The sequence below is a fragment of the Salvelinus fontinalis genome, chromosome 29, assembly GCF_029448725.1.
Source record: "Salvelinus fontinalis isolate EN_2023a chromosome 29, ASM2944872v1, whole genome shotgun sequence".
In the NCBI taxonomy this organism is placed as follows: domain Eukaryota; kingdom Metazoa; phylum Chordata; class Actinopteri; order Salmoniformes; family Salmonidae; genus Salvelinus; species Salvelinus fontinalis.
Window position 1 is genome coordinate 17,621,492 of NC_074693.1, and position 20,683 is coordinate 17,642,174.

The 20,683-nt window shown below is 48.0% G+C and overlaps 1 protein-coding gene and 1 long non-coding RNA gene across 5 annotated transcripts in view; both read left to right on the plus strand.

The window, feature by feature from the left end:
* Nucleotides 1-9,801, plus strand: part of LOC129827519 (uncharacterized) — a 22,353-nt gene extending 12,552 nt beyond the window's left edge. For 2 of the 4 annotated variants that reach the window (XR_008755187.1, XR_008755188.1), the window contains 4 exons: nt 6,097-6,253; nt 6,905-7,035; nt 7,565-7,640; nt 7,824-9,801. This is a non-coding gene — a long non-coding RNA (uncharacterized LOC129827519). Of the gene's footprint in view, nt 1-6,092; nt 6,254-6,904; nt 7,036-7,537; nt 7,641-7,823 lie in introns of all 4 variants that reach the window. The other 2 variants (XR_008755186.1, XR_008755185.1) reach the window with 2 other exon arrangements.
* Nucleotides 9,802-10,040: 239 nt separating this feature from the next.
* The window catches only part of vegfba (vascular endothelial growth factor Ba), a 12,454-nt gene continuing 1,811 nt past the window's right edge, over nt 10,041-20,683 (plus strand). Inside the window, exons 1-8 of the mRNA XM_055888436.1 lie at nt 10,041-11,142; nt 15,979-16,024; nt 16,208-16,404; nt 16,603-16,676; nt 16,802-16,834; nt 17,703-17,774; nt 18,843-19,028; nt 19,222-20,683. The exon at nt 19,222-20,683 is cut by the window's right edge and continues 1,811 nt beyond it. Of these exons, the coding sequence (XP_055744411.1) occupies nt 11,065-11,142; nt 15,979-16,024; nt 16,208-16,404; nt 16,603-16,676; nt 16,802-16,834; nt 17,703-17,774; nt 18,843-19,028; nt 19,222-19,243 (708 nt within the window). The 5' untranslated portion in view covers nt 10,041-11,064 and the 3' untranslated portion in view covers nt 19,244-20,683. The remainder of the gene's footprint in view (nt 11,143-15,978; nt 16,025-16,207; nt 16,405-16,602; nt 16,677-16,801; nt 16,835-17,702; nt 17,775-18,842; nt 19,029-19,221) is intronic.

Genomic DNA, 20,683 nt, shown 5'->3' on the forward strand with positions numbered 1-20,683 from the left:
GCTCCTGACTGGCTGGCGTCTCTGGCGGCTCCTGACTGGCTGGCGTCTCTGGCGGCTCCTGACTGGCTGGCGTCTCTGGCGGCTCCTGACTGGCTGGCGACTCTGGTGGCTCCTGACTGACGGACGGCTCTAGCGGCTCCTGACTGACGGACGGCTCTAATGGCTCGTGGCAGACGGATGACTCAGATGGCGCTGGGCAGACAGATGGCTCAGACGGCGCTGGGCAGACGGATGGCTCAGACGGCGCTGGGCAGACGGATGGCTCAGACGGCGCTGGGCAGACGGATGGCTCAGACGGCGCTGGGCAGACGAGCAGTGCAGGCGGCGTTGGGCAGACGGGCAGTTCAGGCACCGCTGGGCAGACGGCAGACTCTGGCCGGCTGAGACGCACTATAGGCCTGATGCGTGGTGCCGGAACTGGAGGTACCGGGCTGAGGGCACGCACCTCAGGGCGAGTGCGGGGAGGAGGAACAGGGCTCTGGAGATGCACTGGAAGCCTGGTGCGTGGTGTAGGCACTGGTGGTACTGGGCTGGGGCGGGAAGGTGGCGCCGGAAATACCGGACCGTGAAGGAGGACACGCGCTCTTGAGCACCGAGCCTCTCCAACCTTACCAGGTTGAATGGTCCCCGTAGCCCTGCCAGTGCGGCGAGGTGGAATAGCCCGCACTGGGCTATGCAGGCGAACCGGGGACACCACCTGTAAGGCTGGTGCCATGTACGCCGGCCCGAGGAGAGGTACTGGAGGCCAGATATGTTGGGCCGGCTTCATGGCACCCGGCTCGATGCCCAACCTAGCCCTACCAGTGCGGCACGGTGGAATAGCCCGCACTGGGCTAAGCACGCGTACTGGGGACACCGTGCGCTTTACCGCATAACACGGTGTCTGACCAGTACGACGCTCTCTCACTCCACGGTTAGCCCGGGGAGTTGGCTCAGGTATCCAACCCGGCTTCGCCACACTCCCCTTTAGCCCCCCCCCCCCCAAGAAATTTTTGGGTGAGCCTCTCGGGCTTCCAGCCTCTCTTACGTGCTGCCTCCTCAATCCACCGCTCCTGGGCTGTGGCTGCCTCCTCCTCCCGAGTGCGGCGATTCTCTCCCACCTTTGCCCAGGGTCCTTTTCCGTTTATGATTTCCTCCCATGACCATTCCTCCTGGTACCGCTGCTGCTGTTGCTGCTGCCCGTTGCCACTCTGCTTGGTCCGGGTTTGGTGGGTGTTTCTGTAACGGCTTTTTTCCATAGGTGAAGGAGAGGACCAAAGTGCAGCGCGGCTAGTGTTAAACATGTTTAATAAATAACAAGTGAAAACACTACAAACAACAATACAAAATAACAAATGTGCAAAAACCGACACAGACCTATCTGGTGCAGACAATCACAGAGACAGGAAACAAACACCCACAAAATCCCAACACAAAACAAGCCTCCTATATATGATTCTCAATCAGGGACAACGATTACCATCTGCCTCTGATTGAGAACCATATTAGGCTGGACATAGAAACAGACAAACTAGACACACAACATAGAATTCCCACCCAGCTCACGTCCTGACCAACTAAACACATACAAAACAACAGAAAACAGGTCAGGAACGTGACACTAGGAGACAGAATGCGTCTCCTTCCTGAGCGGTATGACGGCTGCGTGGTCCCATGGTGTTTATACTTGCGTACTATTGTTTGTACAGATTAATGTGGTATCTTCACGCGTTTGGAAATTGCTCCCAAGAATGAACCAGACTTGTGGAGGTCTACAATTTAATTTCTGAAGTCTTGGCGGTTTTCTTTTGATTTTCCCATGATGTCAAGCAAAGAGGCACTGAGTTTGAAGGTAAGCCTTGAACTACATCCACAGGTACACCTCCAATTGACTCAAATGATGTCACTTAGCCTATCAGAAGCTTCTAAAGCCATGACATAATTTTCTGGAATTTTCCAAGCTGTTTCTAGGCACAGTCAACTTAGTGTATGTAAACTTCTGAGCCACCAGAATTGTGATACAGTGAATTATAAGTGAAATAATCTGTTTGTAAACAATTGTTGGAAAAATTACTTGTGTCATGCACGAAGTAGATGTCCAAACCGACTTGCCAAAACTATAGTTTGTTAACAAGACATTTGTGGAATGGTTGAAAAACTAGTTTTAATGACTCCAACCTAAGTGTATGTAAACTTCTGACTTCAACTGTATATATACAGCACCAGTCAAAAGTCTGTACACACCATTAAAGGGTTTTTCTTTATTTTGACAATTTTCTACATTGTACAGTAATAGTGAAGACATCAAAACTATGAAATAACACATATGGAATTATGTAGTAGCCCAAAAAGTGTTAAACAAATCAAAATATATTTTTGATTCTTCAAAGTAGCCACCCTTTGCCTTGATGACAGCTTTGCACACTCTTGGCATTCTCACAACCAGCAGCACCTGGAATGCTTTTCTAACAGTCTTGAAGGAGTTCCCATATATGCTGAGCACTTCTTGGCTGCTTTTCCTTCACTCTGCGGTCCAACTCATTTGCATTTACATTTTAGTCATTTAGCAGACGCTCTTATCCAGAGCGACTTACAGTAGAGTGCATACATTTTATTACATTTTACATACTGAGACAAGGATATCCCTACCGGCCAAACCCTCCCTAACCCGGACGACGCTATGCCAATTGTGCGTCGCCCCACGGACCTCCCGGTTGCGGCCGACTGCGACAGAGCCTGGGCGCGAACCCAGCCCAGCCTGGGCGCGAACCCAGAGACTCTGGTGGCGTAGCTAGCACTGCGATGCAGTGCCCTAGACCACTGCGCCACCCGGGAGATCTCATCCCAAACTATCTCAATTGGATTGAGGTCGGGTGATTGTGGAGGCCAGGTCACGTGATGCAGCACTCCATCACTCTCCTTCTTGGTCAAATACAGCCTGGAGGTGTGTTGGGTCATTGTCCTGTTAAAAACAAATGATAGTCCCACTAAGCGTAAACCAGTTGTGATGGTGTATTGCTGCATAATGCTGTGGTAGCCATGCTGGTTACGTGTGCATTGAATTCTAAATAAATCACCCTCAGTGTCACCAGCAAAGCACACCCACTAGGGTTGCACATTTTGGGGAATAGTCAGAGGTGGAAACTTTCTGTGGGAATTAACAGGAATATATGCAAATTAATATTAATACCATTTTAAATGTAGATATTTTTTCTATTGGATATATTTACTATATCATATGGAGACAAACAAACCTTTTACCTTAAGTAAATATAATTGCAAATTATTAAATCCTTCCAAAAGAAAAAATATATAAAAAAATTAATTAAATGAGTTGACTCTTCACATGGGATGATTTCACAGAACAACAAAAGAAAGGAAATACTGAATGATCCTCAATGATTCATCGCATCTCCCAAAAACGTTTTAAACATACATCTGTAAAATGATAGTCTAGAAACTAAAGCTTTGGTTGTCTTCCTCTCAGGCTTCCATGTCTTCTCCCTGGATCTCCTCAATGTCCACCTCTTGAACATCAGACTCTGAGGCCTCATCTTCACAGTCACTTTTCAACCTTGTTGAGGATGGCTCGTAGTCAGGCTCAAAAAGCCTAAATTTTGCCCGGATGGCTACCAATTTTTCAACCCTTGTATTGGTCAGCCTGGTGTGTGTGTGTGTTCCCGTGTGTTCCCATGTGTTCCCGTTCCCAAACAAGGGCCAGTTGCGCACTGAGGTGGCTGATGTTGGTGGGATTTGGAGGATGATGGAGGCAACAGGGGAAAGAGCCTCAGATCCACAAAGTCCCTTCCACCAGGTGGCTGATGAGATATGTTGGCACGACTGCCATATTGCATCTCCATCCCAAAGCCCTTACTTGGAAGTGTAGAGACACGGAAGTGATGACACCATAGGCCTTGTTGATCTCTGCACCAGACAGGGTGCTCTTGCCAGCATACTTGGGGTCCAACATGTACACTGCGGCGTGTATGAGCTTCAGGCTTTTTGATGTATTTCAGAACTGCAGTTTCCTCTGCTTGGAGCAACAGTGAAGTGGGAAGGGCAGTGCGAATTTCTCGTTTTACATCTGCAAGCAGTCTGAACATCAGACAGGATGGCATTGTTTCCCTCAGTCCGTGCAATGGCTACTGCTATAGGTTTCAGGAGTTTCAGGCTGCTTACCACTCTCTCCCAAAATACATCATCCAGGAAGATCCTCTTGATGGGGCTGTCCATATCGGCAGACTGGGATATGGCCATTTCTTGGAGAGACTCCTTCCCCTCCAGGAGACTGTCAAACATGATGACACCACCACCCCAAAGGGTGTTGCTGGGCAGCTTCAATGTGGTGCTCTTATTCTTCTCACTTTGCTTGGTGAGGTAGATTGCTGCTATAACTTAATGACCCTTCACATACCTAACCATTTCCTTGGCTCTCTTGTAGAGTGTATCCATTGTTTTCAGTGCCATGATGTCATTGAGGAGCAGATTCAATGCATGAGCAGCACAGCCAATGGGTGGACACCTTCACTTTAGACCAAGCAGCCTTCATTTTCACAACATTGTCTGTCACCAGTGCAAATACTTTCTGTGGTCCAAGGTCATTGATGACTGCCTTCAGCTCATCTGCAATGTAGGGACCAGTGTGTCTGTTGTCCCTTGTGTCTGTGCTCTTGTAGAATACTGGTTGAGGGGTGGAGATGATGTAGTTAGTTATTCCTTGCCCGCGAACATTTGAACACCCGTCAGAGATGATTGCAATACAGTCTTCTTTCTCTATGACAAGCTTGACCTTCACTTAAACTCTGTATCCAGAAAATGAGTAGATAAAGCATGTCTGGTTGGAGGGGTGTATGCTGGGCGAAGAACATTCAGAAATCTCTTCCAATACACAATGCCTGTGAGCATCACAGCAGAGGTGAACCAGTTGCGTACACAGCTCGAGCAAGACATTTTGTTGTGTCTTTACAGTGATTCAATTACATTACATGCTATTTTCAAATCGATTACATAAAAATCGGGCGATTAATTGGTGTTGGCTTTTTTTGGTACTCCAATAATCGGTTCGGCATTGAAAAATGGTAATCGGTCGACCTCTAGTCAGTACATGAGTTTTCTCCCGTTTGAAGCTACACAGTAGCACAGTAGGTATCTGTCTGTTTTTTAAAAATATATATTTTTTAAATTTCACCTTTATTTAACCAGGTAGGCAAGTTGAGAACAAGTTCTCATTTACAATTGCGACCTGGCCAAGATAAAGCAAAGCAGTTCGACACATACAACAACACAGAGTTACAAATGGAGTAAAACAAACATACAGTCAATAATACAGTAGAAAAATAAGTCTATATACAATGTGAGCAAATGGGGTGAGATAAGGGAGGTAAAGGCAAAAAAAAAGGCCATGGTGGCAAAGTAAATATAAAATAGCAAGTAAAACACTGGAATGGTTGATTTGCAGTGGAAGAATGTGCAAAGTAGAGATAGAAATAATGAGGTGCAAAGGAGCTAAATAAATAAATAAATACAGTAGGGAAAGAGGTAGTTGTTTGGGCTAAATTATAGATGGGCTATGTACAGGTGCAGTAATATATGAGCTGCTCTGACAGCTGGTGCTTAAAGCTAGTGAGGGAGATAAGTGTTTCCAGTTTCAGAGATTTTTGTAGTTTGTTCCAGTCATTGGCAGCAGAGAACTGGAAGGAGAGGTGGCCAAAGGAAGAATTGGTTTTGGGGGTGACCAGAGAGAAGTTGTCACAGGAAGTTGGTGACACCTTCATTTGGGAGAACGGGCTTGTGTTAATGACTGGAGCGCCATCAGTGGAATGGTATTAAATACATCAAACACAGGGTTTCCAGGTGTTTGATGCCATTCCATTTGCTCCGTTCCGGCCAGTCTTATCAGCCATCCTCCACTCAGCAGCCTCCTGTGCTGTCTGTGTGCAGGTACTGTAGTAACCCTGATTTGTCCTAATTTTTATCCTGACTACTCGAAAGTAGTGTGCACACATCCATCTAGCACAGACTGAAACAGCGGGAGCATTCAACAGTGTGCTGGTGTCTATTGTTTTTCATCAGTAATCCTCACTGCTTCTTGTCTCTCTACCAAATGCACCCAGACAGTGCCCTGTCTAACCCGGGGCTGCATGGCCAGTTTGTGGAGCTGAACAAGGCCTACAGGGTGCTGAGTAAGGAGGTGTCCAGGAGAGAGTACGACCTGTGGCTACAGCACCCTTTTACCGGGGAACAGGCCTTCAGACCCACCTCCACACAACCCCAGGTATGTAAACACACACAGCCCTCCAGAGTTCATACACACTTTTAAAAATAGTTTTATTTACCGTTTATTTATTTCTCTGTCCCTCTCTCTCTCTCTGTTTCTCTCTCTGTTTCTCTCTCTCTGTTTCTCTCTCTCTGTTTCTCTCTGTTTCTCTCTCTCTGTTTCTCTCTCTCTGTTTCTCTCTCTCTCTCTCTCTCTCTGTTTTTCTCTCTCTCTCTGTTTCTCTCTCTCTCTGTTTCTCTCTCTGTTTCTCTCTCTCTGTTTCTCTCTCTCTGTTTCTCTCTGTTTCTCTCTCTCTGTTTCTCTCTCTCTGTTTCTCTCTCTCTCTCTCTCTGTTTTTCTCTCTCTCTCTGTTTCTCTCTCTCTCTCTCTCTCTCTCTGTTTCTCTCTCTCTCTGTTTCTCTCTCTCTCTGTTTCTCTCTCTCTCTCTGTTTCTCTCTCTCTCTGTTTCGCTCTCTGTTTCTCCCTCTCTCTTTCTCTGTATCTCTCTCTCTCTCTGTTTCTCTCTTTGTTTCTCTCTCCCTCTTTCTCTGTATCTCTCCCCCTCTCTCTCTCTCCCTCCCTCTCTCTGTCTCTCTGTCTCTGTGCCTGTCTCTCTCTCTCCCTCCCTCTCTCTGTCTCTCTGTCTCTGTGCCTGTCTCTCTCTCTCAGGAGAGTATGCGCTACTAGGATCCGTTCAAACCCTGTCAACCTGAGGAGTGGGGGAGGAAGAGGAACTTTAGAATAATTAGCTACTGTATGCTCATCATGGGACTGAGCATCAGCGCTCACATTCTCTTCAGGTAACATCATGGGGAAAGATCAGAGTGAAATTGATGATTGGACATTGATTCTGTATGTGTGTACACTCTCATAGTTAAATAAGAAATGCAGTAATTTTGTCATGTTCAAGGAATGTAATCTGTCACTCCTAAGACTAAAGCATTTCTGAATTCTGACAAACATCTGTGCCAAAATGTCACAATTGCCTATTACTGCTATTACTATTTTGTTACTCATTCATAGTCTAGACTAAATAGTCTGTAAACTCAGATAACTGTCTGTCTGTAGGCACAGGTGCCCCTGGCTCAGACCCAGGTTATGCTGTCATAGATCTGGTAATCTGTGTTTTTGCACGTTGACTTGGCATCACTTTTGTTGATTGTAGAGATTCAACTTTTCCTGGTATATGACTTACATTTGTACTAGTACAGAATAATAAAACCTGAATAATAATCAAAATGCCAATTCAACTGCCAACGATATTCCTCTGTGTGCTGTGTGTATGTCTGTGATGTCTGACAGGTGTCCTTCTCTCTTCCGGTCACACAGACTGTTGGAGTCTGTCCATAACAACTTCACGGACGAGAAGAACAGGGTCATCAAACAGATCTACAATGAGGGCAAGGTGTGTGAAAGAAGTTCTAAACATATTACATGTATTATAACTGTTATTGCATGTTTTATTACACTGTTCTAGTTAGGGTCGTAGTAATAATCAACATTGCATGGAATATGTATTAATATGATTTGTTGGTGTGATATACCTGAGTCTGGAACTGATTATATATTTCTTCATTTTGATTCACAGAGTGAACGGGTTTAAGAAGCAGACAGAGATTCTCAGACAGAATTCTCAGGAGAAATACAAAATCACTTGCAACAAGTAGGAGTTTAGTAGAATACGAGCACATCGTAAAACAAGGGGGATTGATTTGGCCAAACGCCTCGGGAAGAGGAATGGAGTCATTCAGGAAGGGGAGTGAACGGTTGATGGAGTTAGGAGTAGTTAACGTTTTCAGTGGTTTGTGGCAGACGTTGATGATGTGCACAGCTCACATTTGCTTGGACCTCGGATACTAAGCCGAGGTGTTAAAAAACAAGTGTGTAATACCTGGGTGAAACGGAAACAGTAATGGGGTACATGTCTTTGTCACAGTAAAGCCTCGCCCCACAGCCATTCTAGGTTTCTCCAGGAGGAGAATACGTTGTGGAGATTTGGTCTGGTATCACAAGACTAACAGCAGTAGGACATGTCATTAGCAGCACATCTCTTCCGCTATTGGATGGAACCAAGACTCCTGTTAGCCAGTTGCTAATTGGTTTGCATACCCGTGACATGCTGTTTCTCCCACGGCCGTTCAGAGGCATGCTCAACAAGATTCATGGGACTGTGTGAATTTGGCATTCCAGATATAGTAAAACTTCAGTGTTCCGTAATGTAAGTCGATGGTTGATTAAAGACTTTAATCAAAGGTAGAATCCCTTAATGACATAAAGGGGGTGTTCTGCACAGTTGCCCTTGAACCACTGGGATTCAGTCATTGTGCCTCTGTGTGTCAATGATATCATGGAACTCTTGACTCTGCTACTGGGCCCAGGGTGGACCCAAATACAGTCATAAAAATATACTGTTTGGGACAGGAGTTTTTCCTGTTACCTACATGCAATATTTAGGACCTTCTGCTTTTCCTGGTTATGTGATGAGGAAAAACTGTCCCTAGATATACTAAATCCTTTCCCATTGAAAGGATATGGAATCAAGAGACATTTTGAAAATTAAGTCATATTAGGACTTTTTAAAATGGTATCTAATTGTACACTTCTCTGATGTTGAAGAATTCATTTTAGGAATGGAAATTATACTATGGAAAGTACTGAAGTGGAAACTGGAAAGCAGGCAGATTCACATTTCTAAGATTAGAAATATTTTAATTTATTGCTGTGGTCACGGTCAACAGACACTTACCATAAGTCACAGATTGTGTTTCAGTGATGTTTAATGACAGCCTTAACTCTTCACGGTGTCGTGGATTCATGCAATGATTGCACTGTTCCTCTGACCTCAACCAACAACATCCAATGTTTCATTTTGAGTGTGTTTCTCACCTGATTCCACTCTCACATGTCAGGTCAGGTTTGGAAGTGAGCGAGTGGTGCAGTGTGTGTTAATGACTCTATGGCCTTCTGTTGTTTCTCAAGCCCTTAGCTGAAACCACAGGAGATAACAGGTCCCCGCATACCGACATCCCCCATGTAGTACACAAGTGCCCCCTCATAACCAAAACACACCACACTGACAGAGACTCTTCTGTCGATGTAAAGACAAACTGATGGGAGACAGAGTTTACTGTACAGTCTGGGCTGCTGATCAAGGTTTTGTAAGCCTCTGACTGTGACCTAGTGCTGCTGATCAAGGTTTTGTAAGCCTCTGACTGTGACCTAGTGCTGCTGATCAAGGTTTTGTAAGCCTCTGACTGTGACCTAGTGCTGCTGATCAAGGTTTTGTAAGCCTCTGACTGTGACCTAGTGCTGCTGATCAAGGTTTTGTAAGCCTCTGACTGTGACCTAGTGCTGCTGATCAAGGTTTTGTAAGCCTCTGACTGTGACCTAGTGCTGCTGATCAAGGTTTTGTAAGCCTCTGACTGTGACCTAGTGCTGCTGATCAAGGTTTTGTAAGCCTCTGACTGTGACCTAGTGCTGCTGATCAAGGTTTTGTAAGCCTCTGACTGTGATCTAAATTAGTTGTGCAAAAGTATTATTCCAATCAAATAAATGATTAATATCAATTCACTGGGGGTGATCAGTTATTGGGCTGTGTGTTTTATGTGTCTGTCTGTGAGAGCTTGGATGTGGATTTGGGTGGACGATATAAAGAGATCTTAGTGCAATAAAATTACCCCCTTTATTGTATCGTTATTAAAAAATGTATTGTGTGGCTAAGAAAGTGGAGTGGTACATTATTGATTGACCTGCTGAATGACGAATTGAAGGGCGACGTTCACCTGTGTCCAGTGCGCGGGTGCGTCCATGTCATTTTGAAAAAGTTGGCAGTGCAAAGGTTACGCGGAATTCGGAGTGCGTCGAGTGGAGTGCGCCTTTTAATTGTGATCTGAAGGGCAAAGGACATGAGCAACCAATCATAACAGACCAAGAGACGCTGTCAAGGACCCTTCTCTTTGTGGACTGCTCTGGCACCATTAACTTCAATATGTTATTATCAAAGAGGACAAAAGGATAAGTCGCGGCGGCACATGCGTCTTCAACGAAACGTCATCTAGGCTATTTCTCAGAGACACCGCTGTGGATAGGCTACGCAGTGTCATGAAATGTGCGTTCGGCACCGTAGCCTATGTGATTCAAAACATTAGTGTTGGATCGTAAATAAGGTCTTTTTGTCCTTTTTAAACGTTTTTAGAGACAAGGATATAATATCGCAAAATATCTTATCGGGAATATAAATGGACCTGTAGTCACGCTACTACTGACGCTCAACCACGGACCGTTTCATGGGTTTCTGTCCAACAATGGGCGAATGTAACCGGGTTACATACCCGAACCTCTAGCTTTGGAATATTGGTGGCCATCATTCAAAGTTCACACAACTCTCAGTAAAATAGATGCAACCAAACTGTATTGAATTGAACGTGAACGACTGAGATTGATTAAATTTGGCTATTTGTCAATATGCAGGCATCATATGTGTGCACTTGATTGCCAAGAATGATTAGGTCGATTGATGGCATTGGATTATAAATTGTTTTATTGTAGCCAAATACATTGTGCAATTGTTGATGAATTAAGTTACAATCTCAAGCCACTCATTTGAGTGTTAGCCTACTCATTTGCTATAGACGGATTCATAATGACTTATTTGTATAAATTCATATATTTCACGTTCTTAACAAACGGGAAGGGAATGCCACCCCGGCTGTCAATCCATAACATGGAACCTAAGGACTGCAGATTGAATATTGATTGAGTGGAGTGAAAAGAGAAAAGAAAATCATCAATTCATTTACGGAAAATTAGGCTTTTTGGAGTTCTGCACAATGGGGATTATGCTTCAAGTTATTCTAGGAATGTTTCAGTTCCTCTTGCTCTCCAGAATACCCACGTCCCATGCCAAGGTATGTCAAATAACTAACTACACTCTGGTAGACAATTGTTTGCATGGAAATCTCAGGAGTTTAGATGTTTTGTTGCATAATACAGGCAAAGGAATAAAAACATCTGGTTTATTTGAAGGGAAAATAAAGATGGGAATACAGTGACTTTAGGAGCAGTATACAACTGATCTTTGTGTGTTTGGAGCTTACCCCCACGGTCATTGACGCTCTGAGCTTATGAAGGTTTACAGAATTCTGTGGTGCACCTCTCACTCTCCTAGAGAATGTACCCTGTTGACTAATGGTAGAATCATGTACCATGTATGGATAGGCACAATGTGGCACAACTCTGTCAGAATGACTGACATGTTCTTTTAACACAAGGTAGATGTACTGTACATGAGTGACATATGGGGATGGATAATAATTAGCCAACATAATAGACTCTCAGACACACAACTCTTCACATGGCAGATTGGTTTTATATCAAGAACATGTAGTGACCTGAAGCTGCCCTGATTGAGCTGCGTGGCCGTGGGATATATCAGATTGGAGGTCCTGGGAATCATGTTGCATTGGGGCCCACATCTCTCTCTCTCTCACACACACACACACACACACACACACACACACACACACACACACACACACACACACACACACACACACACACACAGTGGTCACAACGGCTTTTTCTATTTTTCTACTCGTCCCCCTGAGGGAGAGCTGGGTTAATTGTGGCAGTTAGAGGGTCTAAGACTCTGATGCTGCAGCTGGCACTGTGTTGGCTGGCACTGTTTACATTACTTGTGTGTGTGTCAGAGAGGGAGAGACACAGAGAGAGTGAGACTGTGCCAATGCCAGTGTCAGCCAGGAACAGATGCAACCAGACTGGAGGGGAATAGTCTTCTCTGGGAGCAGTACAACGAACACACACTTGGGGTAACAGTATCATCTCCTCCTAGGGGCCAATCTGTGGAGCTATATTCCGCCCTACTCCTCTTAGGGGCCAGTCTGTGGAGATATAGCCCACCCTACTCCTCCAAGGGGCCGGTCTGTGAAGCTATTGCCCACCCTACTTCTCCTAGGGGCCAGTCTGTGGAGCTATAGCCCACCCTATTCCTCCTAGGGGCCGGTCTGTGGAGCTATAGCCCACCCTACTCCTTCTAGAGGCCAGTCTGTGGAGCTATAGCCCACCTTACTCCTCCTAGGGGCCAGTCTGTGGAGCTATAGCCCACCCTACTCCTCCTAGGGGCCAGTCTGTGGCGCTATAGCCCACCCTACTCCTCCTAGGGGCCAGTCTGTGGAGCTATTGACCACCCTACTTCTCCTAGGGGCCAGTCTGTGGAGCTATAGCCCACCCTACTCCTACTAGGTGCCAGTCTGTTGAGCTATAGCCCACCCTACTCCTCCTAGGGGCCAGTCTGTGGAGCTATAGCCCACCCTACTCCTCCTAGGGGCCAGTCTGTGGAGCTATTGCCCACCCTACTTCTCCTAGGGGCCAGTCTGTGGAGCTATAGCCCACTCTACTCCCCCTAGGGGCCAGTCTTTGGAGCAATAGCCCACCCTACTTCTCCTAGGGTCCAGTCTATGGAGCTATAGCCCACCTTACTCCTCCTAGGGGCTAGTCTGTGGAGCTATAGCCCACCATACTACTCCTAGGGGCCAGTCTGTGGAGCTATAGCCCACCCTACTCCTCCTAGGGGTCGGTGTGTGGAGCTATAGCCTGCCATACTCCTCCGAGGGGCTGGTCTGTGGAGCTATAGCCCGCCATACTCCTCCTAGGGGCTGGTCTGTGGAGCTATAGCCCGCCCTACTCCTCCTAGGGGCCAGTCTGTGGAGCTATAGCCCTCCATACTCCTCCTAGGGGCCAGTCTGTGAAGCTATTGCCCACCCTACTCCTCCTAGGGGCCAGTCAGTGGAAATATTGCCCGCCCTACTCCTCCTAGGGGCCAGTCTGTGGAGCTATAGCCCGCCCTACTCCTCCTAGGGGCCAGTCTGTGGAGCTATAGCCCGCCCTACTCCTCCTAGGGGCCAGTCTGTGGAGATATAGCCCACTCTACTCCTCCTAGGGGCCAGTCTGTGGAGCTATTGCCCGCCCTACTCCTCCTAGGGGCCAGTCTGTGGAGCTATTGCCCACCCTACTTCTCCTAGGGGCCAGTCTGTGGAGCTATAGCCCACTCTACTCCTCCTAGGGGCCAGTCTTTGGAGCAATAGCCCACCCTACTTCTCCTAGGGTCCAGTCTGTGGAGCTATAGCCCACCTTACTCCTCCTAGGGGCCAGTCTGTGGAGCTATAGCCCACCATACTACTCCTAGGGGCCAGTCTGTGGAGCTATAGCCCACCCTATTCCTCCTAGGGGCCGGTCTGTGGAGCTATAGCCCACCCTACTCCTCCTAGAGGCCAGTCTGTGGAGCTATAGCCCACCTTACTCCTCATAGGGGCCAGTCTGTGGAGCTATAGCCCACCCTACTCCTCCTAGGGGCCAGTCTGTGGAGCTATAGCCCACCCTACTCCTCCTAGGGGCCAGTCTGTGGCGCTATAGCCCACCCTACTCCTCCTAGGGGCCAGTCTGTGGAGCTATTGACCACCCTACTTCTCCTAGGGGCCAGTCTGTGGAGCTATAGCCCACCCTACTGCTACTAGGTGCCAGTCTGTTGAGCTATAGCCCACCCTACTCCTCCTAGGGGCCAGTCTGTGGAGCTATAGCCCACCCTACTCCTCCTAGGGGCCAGTCTGTGGAGCTATTGCCCACCCTACTTCTCCTAGGGGCCAGTCTGTGGAGCTATAGCCCACTCTACTCCTCCTAGGGGCCAGTCTTTGGAGCAATAGCCCACCCTACTTCTCCTAGGGTCCAGTCTGTGGAGCTATAGCCCACCTTACTCCTCCTAGGGGCCAGTCTGTGGAGCTATAGCCCACCATACTACTCCTAGGGGCCAGTCTGTGGAGCTATAGCCCACCCTACTCCTCCTAGGGGTCGGTGTGTGGAGCTATAGCCTGCCATACTCCTCCTAGGGGCTGGTCTGTGGAGCTATAGCCCGCCATACTCCTCCTAGGGGCTGGTCTGTGGAGCTATAGCCCGCCCTACTCCTCCTAGGGGCCAGTCTGTGGAGCTATAGCCCTCCATACTCCTCCTAGGGGCCAGTCTGTGAAGCTATTGCCCACCCTACTCCTCCTAGGGGCCAGTCAGTGGAAATATTGCCCGCCCTACTCCTCCTAGGGGCCAGTCTGTGGAGCTATAGCCCGCCCTACTCCTCCTAGGGGCCAGTCTGTGGAGCTATAGCCCGCCCTACTCCTCCTAGGGGCCAGTCTGTGGAGATATAGCCCACTCTACTCCTCCTAGGGGCCAGTCTGTGGAGCTATTGCCCGCCCTACTCCTCCTAGGGGCCAGTCTGTGGAGCTAGTGCCCACCTTACTCCTCCTAGGGGCCAGTCTGTGGAGCTATAGCCCGCCCGACTCCTCCTAGGGGCCAGTCTGTGGAGCTATAGCCCACCCTACTCCTCCTAGGGGCCAGTCTGTGGAGCTATTGCCCACCCTACTTCTCCTAGGGGCCAGTCTGTGGAGCTATAGCCCACTCTACTCCTCCTAGGGGCCAGTCTTTGGAGCAATAGCCCACCCTACTTCTCCTAGGGTCCATTCTGTGGAGCTATAGCCCACCTTACTCCTCCTAGGGGCCAGTCTGTGGAGCTATAGCCCACCATACTACTCCTAGGGGCCAGTCTGTGGAGCTATAGCCCACCCTACTCCTCCTAGGGGTCGGTGTGTGGAGCTATAGCCTGCCATACTCCTCCTAGGGGCTGGTCTGTGGAGCTATAGCCCGCCATACTCCTCCTAGGGGCTGGTCTGTGGAGCTATAGCCCGCCCTACTCCTCCTAGGGGCCAGTCTGTGGAGCTATAGCCCTCCATACTCCTCCTAGGGGCCAGTCTGTGAAGCTATTGCCCACCCTACTCCTCCTAGGGGCCAGTCAGTGGAAATATTGCCCGCCCTACTCCTCCTAGGGGCCAGTCTGTGGAGCTATAGCCCGCCCTACTCCTCCTAGGGGCCAGTCTGTGGAGCTATAGCCCGCCCTACTCCTCCTAGTGGCCAGTCTGTGGAGATATAGCCCACTCTACTCCTCCTAGGGGCCAGTCTGTGGAGCTATTGCCTGCCCTACTCCTCCTAGGGGCCAGTCTGTGGAGCTAGTGCCCACCTTACTCCTCCTAGGGGCCAGTCTGTGGAGCTAGTGCCCACCTTACTCCTCCTAGGGGCCAGTCTGTGGAGCTATAGCCCACCCTACTCCTCCTAGGGGCCAGTCTGTGGAGCTATAGCCCACCCTACTCCTCCTAGGGGCCAGTCTGTGGAGCTATAGCCCGCCCGACTCCTGGGGATGTTTTGTGCAGATTGATTTGTGGTATGAATGAAACCCCCGTGTGATCTGACATGTTTTTTGTTGCTCAGACATTTGCTCAGACACTACAGTATATGTGTTCACAAAATGGCCACACACACATCGGTGAACTCCAAATGAAATGGGGCCAAACCAGAAACTGTAGAGAGAGCACAGGGGCAGGGTGGGGCGGTTGGGCGAAGTCTACATTCTCTCAGCAGTGGCCCTTGTCCACTCAGATCTAATAATGACGTTGCGTGGGTGTGATGTGTTTGCGTGCGTCTGTGTGTGCTTGTGTTTTGTGTGTGTGTGTAAACTACATAGTATTTTTTTGTGTGTTACTCACCTGGCTAAGGTATTCGGTATCAGTGTCGAGCATGAGAGCGTACGTGGGGCTGTGGGGTACTAGGGGTCGTCTCTCTATATAAGGTTAAAAACATGCAGGGATTTACCACCTGACACACCTCTTCTTCTGCCTCTGCTCTTCCAGCTAGCCCACTGGAGACCTGCGGACACCACCCCCAAATCTAGAGAAGGTATCCCCCTGTGATAATCACACCAGCATATATGAACAGGCTGATGATGAGTAACTGTGTGTGTCTGAATAACAGAGTTGAGATTCATAAAGCGAGAATGAATACATTATGACTAGATTTGTGATGTGTTAGTGACCTTGTCAAACCTATTCATCTGACATTTCTCGCTCTCCCTCCCTCCAGTGCGTCGGTGGTTGGAGGTGTACTCTCGGAGTGGTTGTGAGCCCAGAGATACCCTGGTGGAGGTGTGGCAGGAGTTGCCGGGAGAGACGCATCACCTTTTCGTGCCTTCCTGTGTGTCGGTCCGCCGCTGTGATGGGTGCTGCTCCGACGAGGCACTGGAGTGTGTGCCCTCACTCACACACTCTATCACCATGGAGGTACACACTCACACACTCTATCACCATGGAGGTACACACTCACACACTCTATCACCATGGAGGTACACACTCACACACTCTATCACCATGGAGGTACACACTCTATCACCATGGAGGTACACACTCTATCACCATGGAGGTACACACTCTCACACATGAATGATTTGTAACTGTAGTTTGTGTCTTTGTACTCTGCAGCTAATGAAGACCTCCTTTATGAAGCATGAGCTCATTGAGCTGGACTTCGTTGAGCACAGCCAGTGTGAGTGCAGGTGAGCACACACACACACACACACACACACACACACACACACACACACACACACACACACACACACGGTCTATGCATGACTGCATTCTCTGTGTGTGTCAAATAACCCGCTCTCTTTCCCTGTAGACTAAAAGAGAATCTTCAATCAGCCCCTACCAGGTACAGTACTGTATGTATGTGGCTGTCTGTGTCCATTTGTGTTTGTCTTTGTGTGTGTCTCTTAGTGTGTGTTTGGGTATCTGTTTCTGTGTACCTCTAGCTTAGTGAGTTAGTGTCTTTTGGATGCTCGAGCACTAGCCTAATATCCCATAGGACAGTTCACATGCCACTGTCTCCATAGAGATATCTTAGACTTTGTGCTGAGTGAGTTCTCTGAGAGCAATTACCAAAGCAGATCGAAGTTTCTATTTCTATACAACATTATTATTATTACACCATGTTATTTTATAGTATTTCTGAGAAGACGCTAAGGCAAGGCTTTTGACCATACAGAGAAGGCTACATGTTTGGAAGCCCCAGCCCACCCCTGACCTAGTGGCAGAGTGACTAGCTAGCCTTAGACCAACAGAGCTGGACAGAGGTCAAGGCCCACAGAGAGGGAATGTTAGGGAAAGAATGAAAACAGAGGGATAGAGAGAAAAAGAGAGAGTAAAAATAGGTTCTTTTTTATTTATTATTTAACCTTTATTTAACTAGGCAAGTCAGTTAAGAACAAATTCTTATTTTACAATGACAGCCTAGGAACAGTGGGTTAACTGCCTTGTTCAGGGGCAGAACGACAGAATTTGACCTTTTTAGCTCGGGGATTCGATCTAGCAACCTTTCAGTTACTGGCCCAAGAGTGAAAGCTTGAAAGGGAGACGGAGGCAGACATTTTATTTTCTAATAAGGCTGTTGGACTTTAAGGGAATCCCACAAATAATGGAATTAGAGGCATTTAACTCAGTCTATAATGTATCTATTTAGATTTTGATCTGCTATTGTGATGTATTGTTGTTTGACACAGATGTATGTCTCTGACTAACAGGCCTGCAAAGCCTCTGAGGAAAGGCAGGAAAAGGGAGAGGGGAAAATCCAAACGAAAGAAAAGTGGAACTATGTAAGTTCAACTAAACATGCTAAATTAACTCCTGAGTTGTTGCTTCTTTATTTACATAAAGGTTTATGCACGAGTCTAAGCAACTGTCTGTTTCTCTGTGGGTACGCACAAATAATTCCAAGAAAATCACTCCACACAGCAGAAAAAGTGAATTCAGCCCTTCTTCTTCTTCAATTCTCCACCCATCATGCTGCTGTCAGCTATGTCCTCTTATAGGGGTCAGAGTTCACTCAGTGTCTCTCAGGCCCATCCATCACTAGATCAGATCCCATTGAGTTACTGGCAGGTGTGTAATCTGCCTAATTTGATGCCAATTTGGTGACTAATTATCTCTGTGGCAACCCAGCCACCACCTCCCTCCCTCTCGGGCCGAGCCACCACCTCCTCCCCCTCTCTCTATGGCAACCCAGCCACCACCTCCTCCCTCTCTCTCTGTGGCAACCCAGCCACCACATCTTCCCTCTCTCTCTGTGGCAACCCAGCCACCACCTCCTCTCTCTCTCTGTGGCAACCCAGCCACCACCTCCTCCCTCTCTCTCTGTGGCAACCCAGCCACCACCTCCTCCCTCTCTCTCTGTGGCAACCCAGCCACCACCTCCTCCCTCTCTCTCTGTGGCAACCCAGCCACCACCTCCTCCCTCTCTCTCTGTGGCAACCCAGCCACCACCTCCTCCCTCTCTCTCTGTGGCAACTCAGCCACCACCTCCTCCCTCTCTCTCTGTGGCAACCCAGCCATGACCACTCAGCCAGGCCCACACAAAGATGGCCTCTCTGTATCTGCTTCATTAATTAAATCACTTCATTGAAGAAGTCCATTAGCCTCCCAGACAGGCCAGGGTGTGTTAACTCAGTCGTGGATGGGCTCACTTAGACAGACTGAGGTTAACTCCCTAATGGGAATCCCAGCCAATGGCACATTAAAGGGCCTCTCAGACAAGAGGAAGTCTACTGCAATGGGCACAGGGACAGCTTTATTCATCTTGAATCCTATGTGGAACATCAGTTTTGAAAGCCACTGGTGTCTGTTTTAAAGTTGCAGTATTTGTTCTATTCTCCTTACCGCCCCAGACCCTCCTCTCCCCCCACTACGCCCTCTCCTCCCCCGACCACCCCATCTCCCTTGCCAGGCCCTCGATGTACCCCCTGTCCTGGGAGGAAGTGGACACTCGATTTGCATTCGTGTCGGTGTCGCTGCAACGTGACCGCAGAGAACTGCAGTCAGAAAGGGAGGAGACTCAACCAGCACCTCTGCAGGTCCGTGTCCAGTGACAGCAAACCACCTTCAGAACCAGAGCCATAGAAGGAGAGCTTGAACCATTACCCGAGATGTAGTATCAACTGTGACCATGCATCACAACCACATTCAAACATAGCTAAACCACATCCCAACATTACACATTTAATCAATCTGATCTAAACTCTCTCTCTTGTTTCATTTTTGTTTTAGATGTGAGGCCAGGAGGCGGTGATGCTCTTTCTCTCCGTTGGTTCCAGACTCACTCTCATCCATGCTCATCCACTCTCATCCATGCTCAGCAGAAGTCTGGGGAAGAAAGAGGAGTGGAGGATGTACCCCTAACTCTCCTCTTCCTTGTCCTCCAGAACCACCAAGTCAGTGCAGTATTACAACGTAAATATATGTACCTGTGTGTAGAGCTGTATATGTGTAGTCAGTCTCATCACACAGCTTCTTCAGGCGCTTAGCTGCTATCGTCCAATCAACATGTATGTAACACTCTCCTTCACAAGAGTAAATGATGGGACCAAATGTAAAGCACAGTTTAGATATCTGGTAACATGAGGGCGATGTGAGGTAGTGGGTCGCCAGGACGTTAGTTGTGGACTAGACAGAATTCAACACTCACACCTCCAATGTTGTATGGGACATTGGGACTTTGGACATGAAGAGGATTTGAAGACTGATCTCTGATCAGATTTAACAGATGTGTTCATGTTGAGTGTTGTTGTCTTCATAGACACGGTGGGTCAGTTTTGCCCATGAACTGCTATTGGACTGTTTTGCAGAAAGACAATGGCAACAGACATAATGATCCTGATATTGATACGTGTGTTATATTTTGTGTACAGGGAGAACCCGTTAGGAGAATGATTCCAGGGTCAAGTCATTAAAGTGCAGTAATGATATAGAATAGTGAACGGACACGCATGCACACATGTACACACACACATGTACACACACGCATGCACACACGTACCAGCTAGTTGTTGTGTGTATAAAGCCGTCAGGGATACCCCATGGACCTATAGCTAAGTGAGTTGAATAGCTGCATAGACTGTATCTGTGTGGTCTACACACTGAATGGCACAGATGGGTTAACCTGCCACCGTTAGTCTCTCTCATTCACAGCATATGGTCACAGGCTGGATCACTGAGGGATTTCAAAGGCTGGATCACTGAGGGGTTTCACAGGCTGGATCACTGAGGGGTTTCACAGGCTGGATCACTGAGGGGTTTCACAGGCTGGATCACTGAGGGGTTTCACAGTCTGGATCACTGAGGGGTTTCACAGGCTGGATCACTGAGGGGTTTCACAGTCTGGATCACTGAGGGGTTTCACAGGCTGGATCACTGAGGGGTTTCACAGGCTGGATCACTGAGGGGTTTCACAGGCTGGATCACTGAGGGGTTTCACAGGCTGGATCACTGAGGGGTTTCACAGGCTGGATCACTGAGGGGTTTCACAGGCTGGATCACTGAGGGGTTTCACAGGCTGGATCATTGAGGGGTTTCACAGGCTGGATCATTGAGGGGTGTTCTGTCATCTGTTTGATTTGGTTTTTGTCTCAATCTCTCCGCTCCGGAGTGAAAGAGCTGTTCACGCCGACAGGGCAATGAGGGGAATGACAATGATGGGGCTTGGCTATGGTCCAAGGGTTCACACACACAT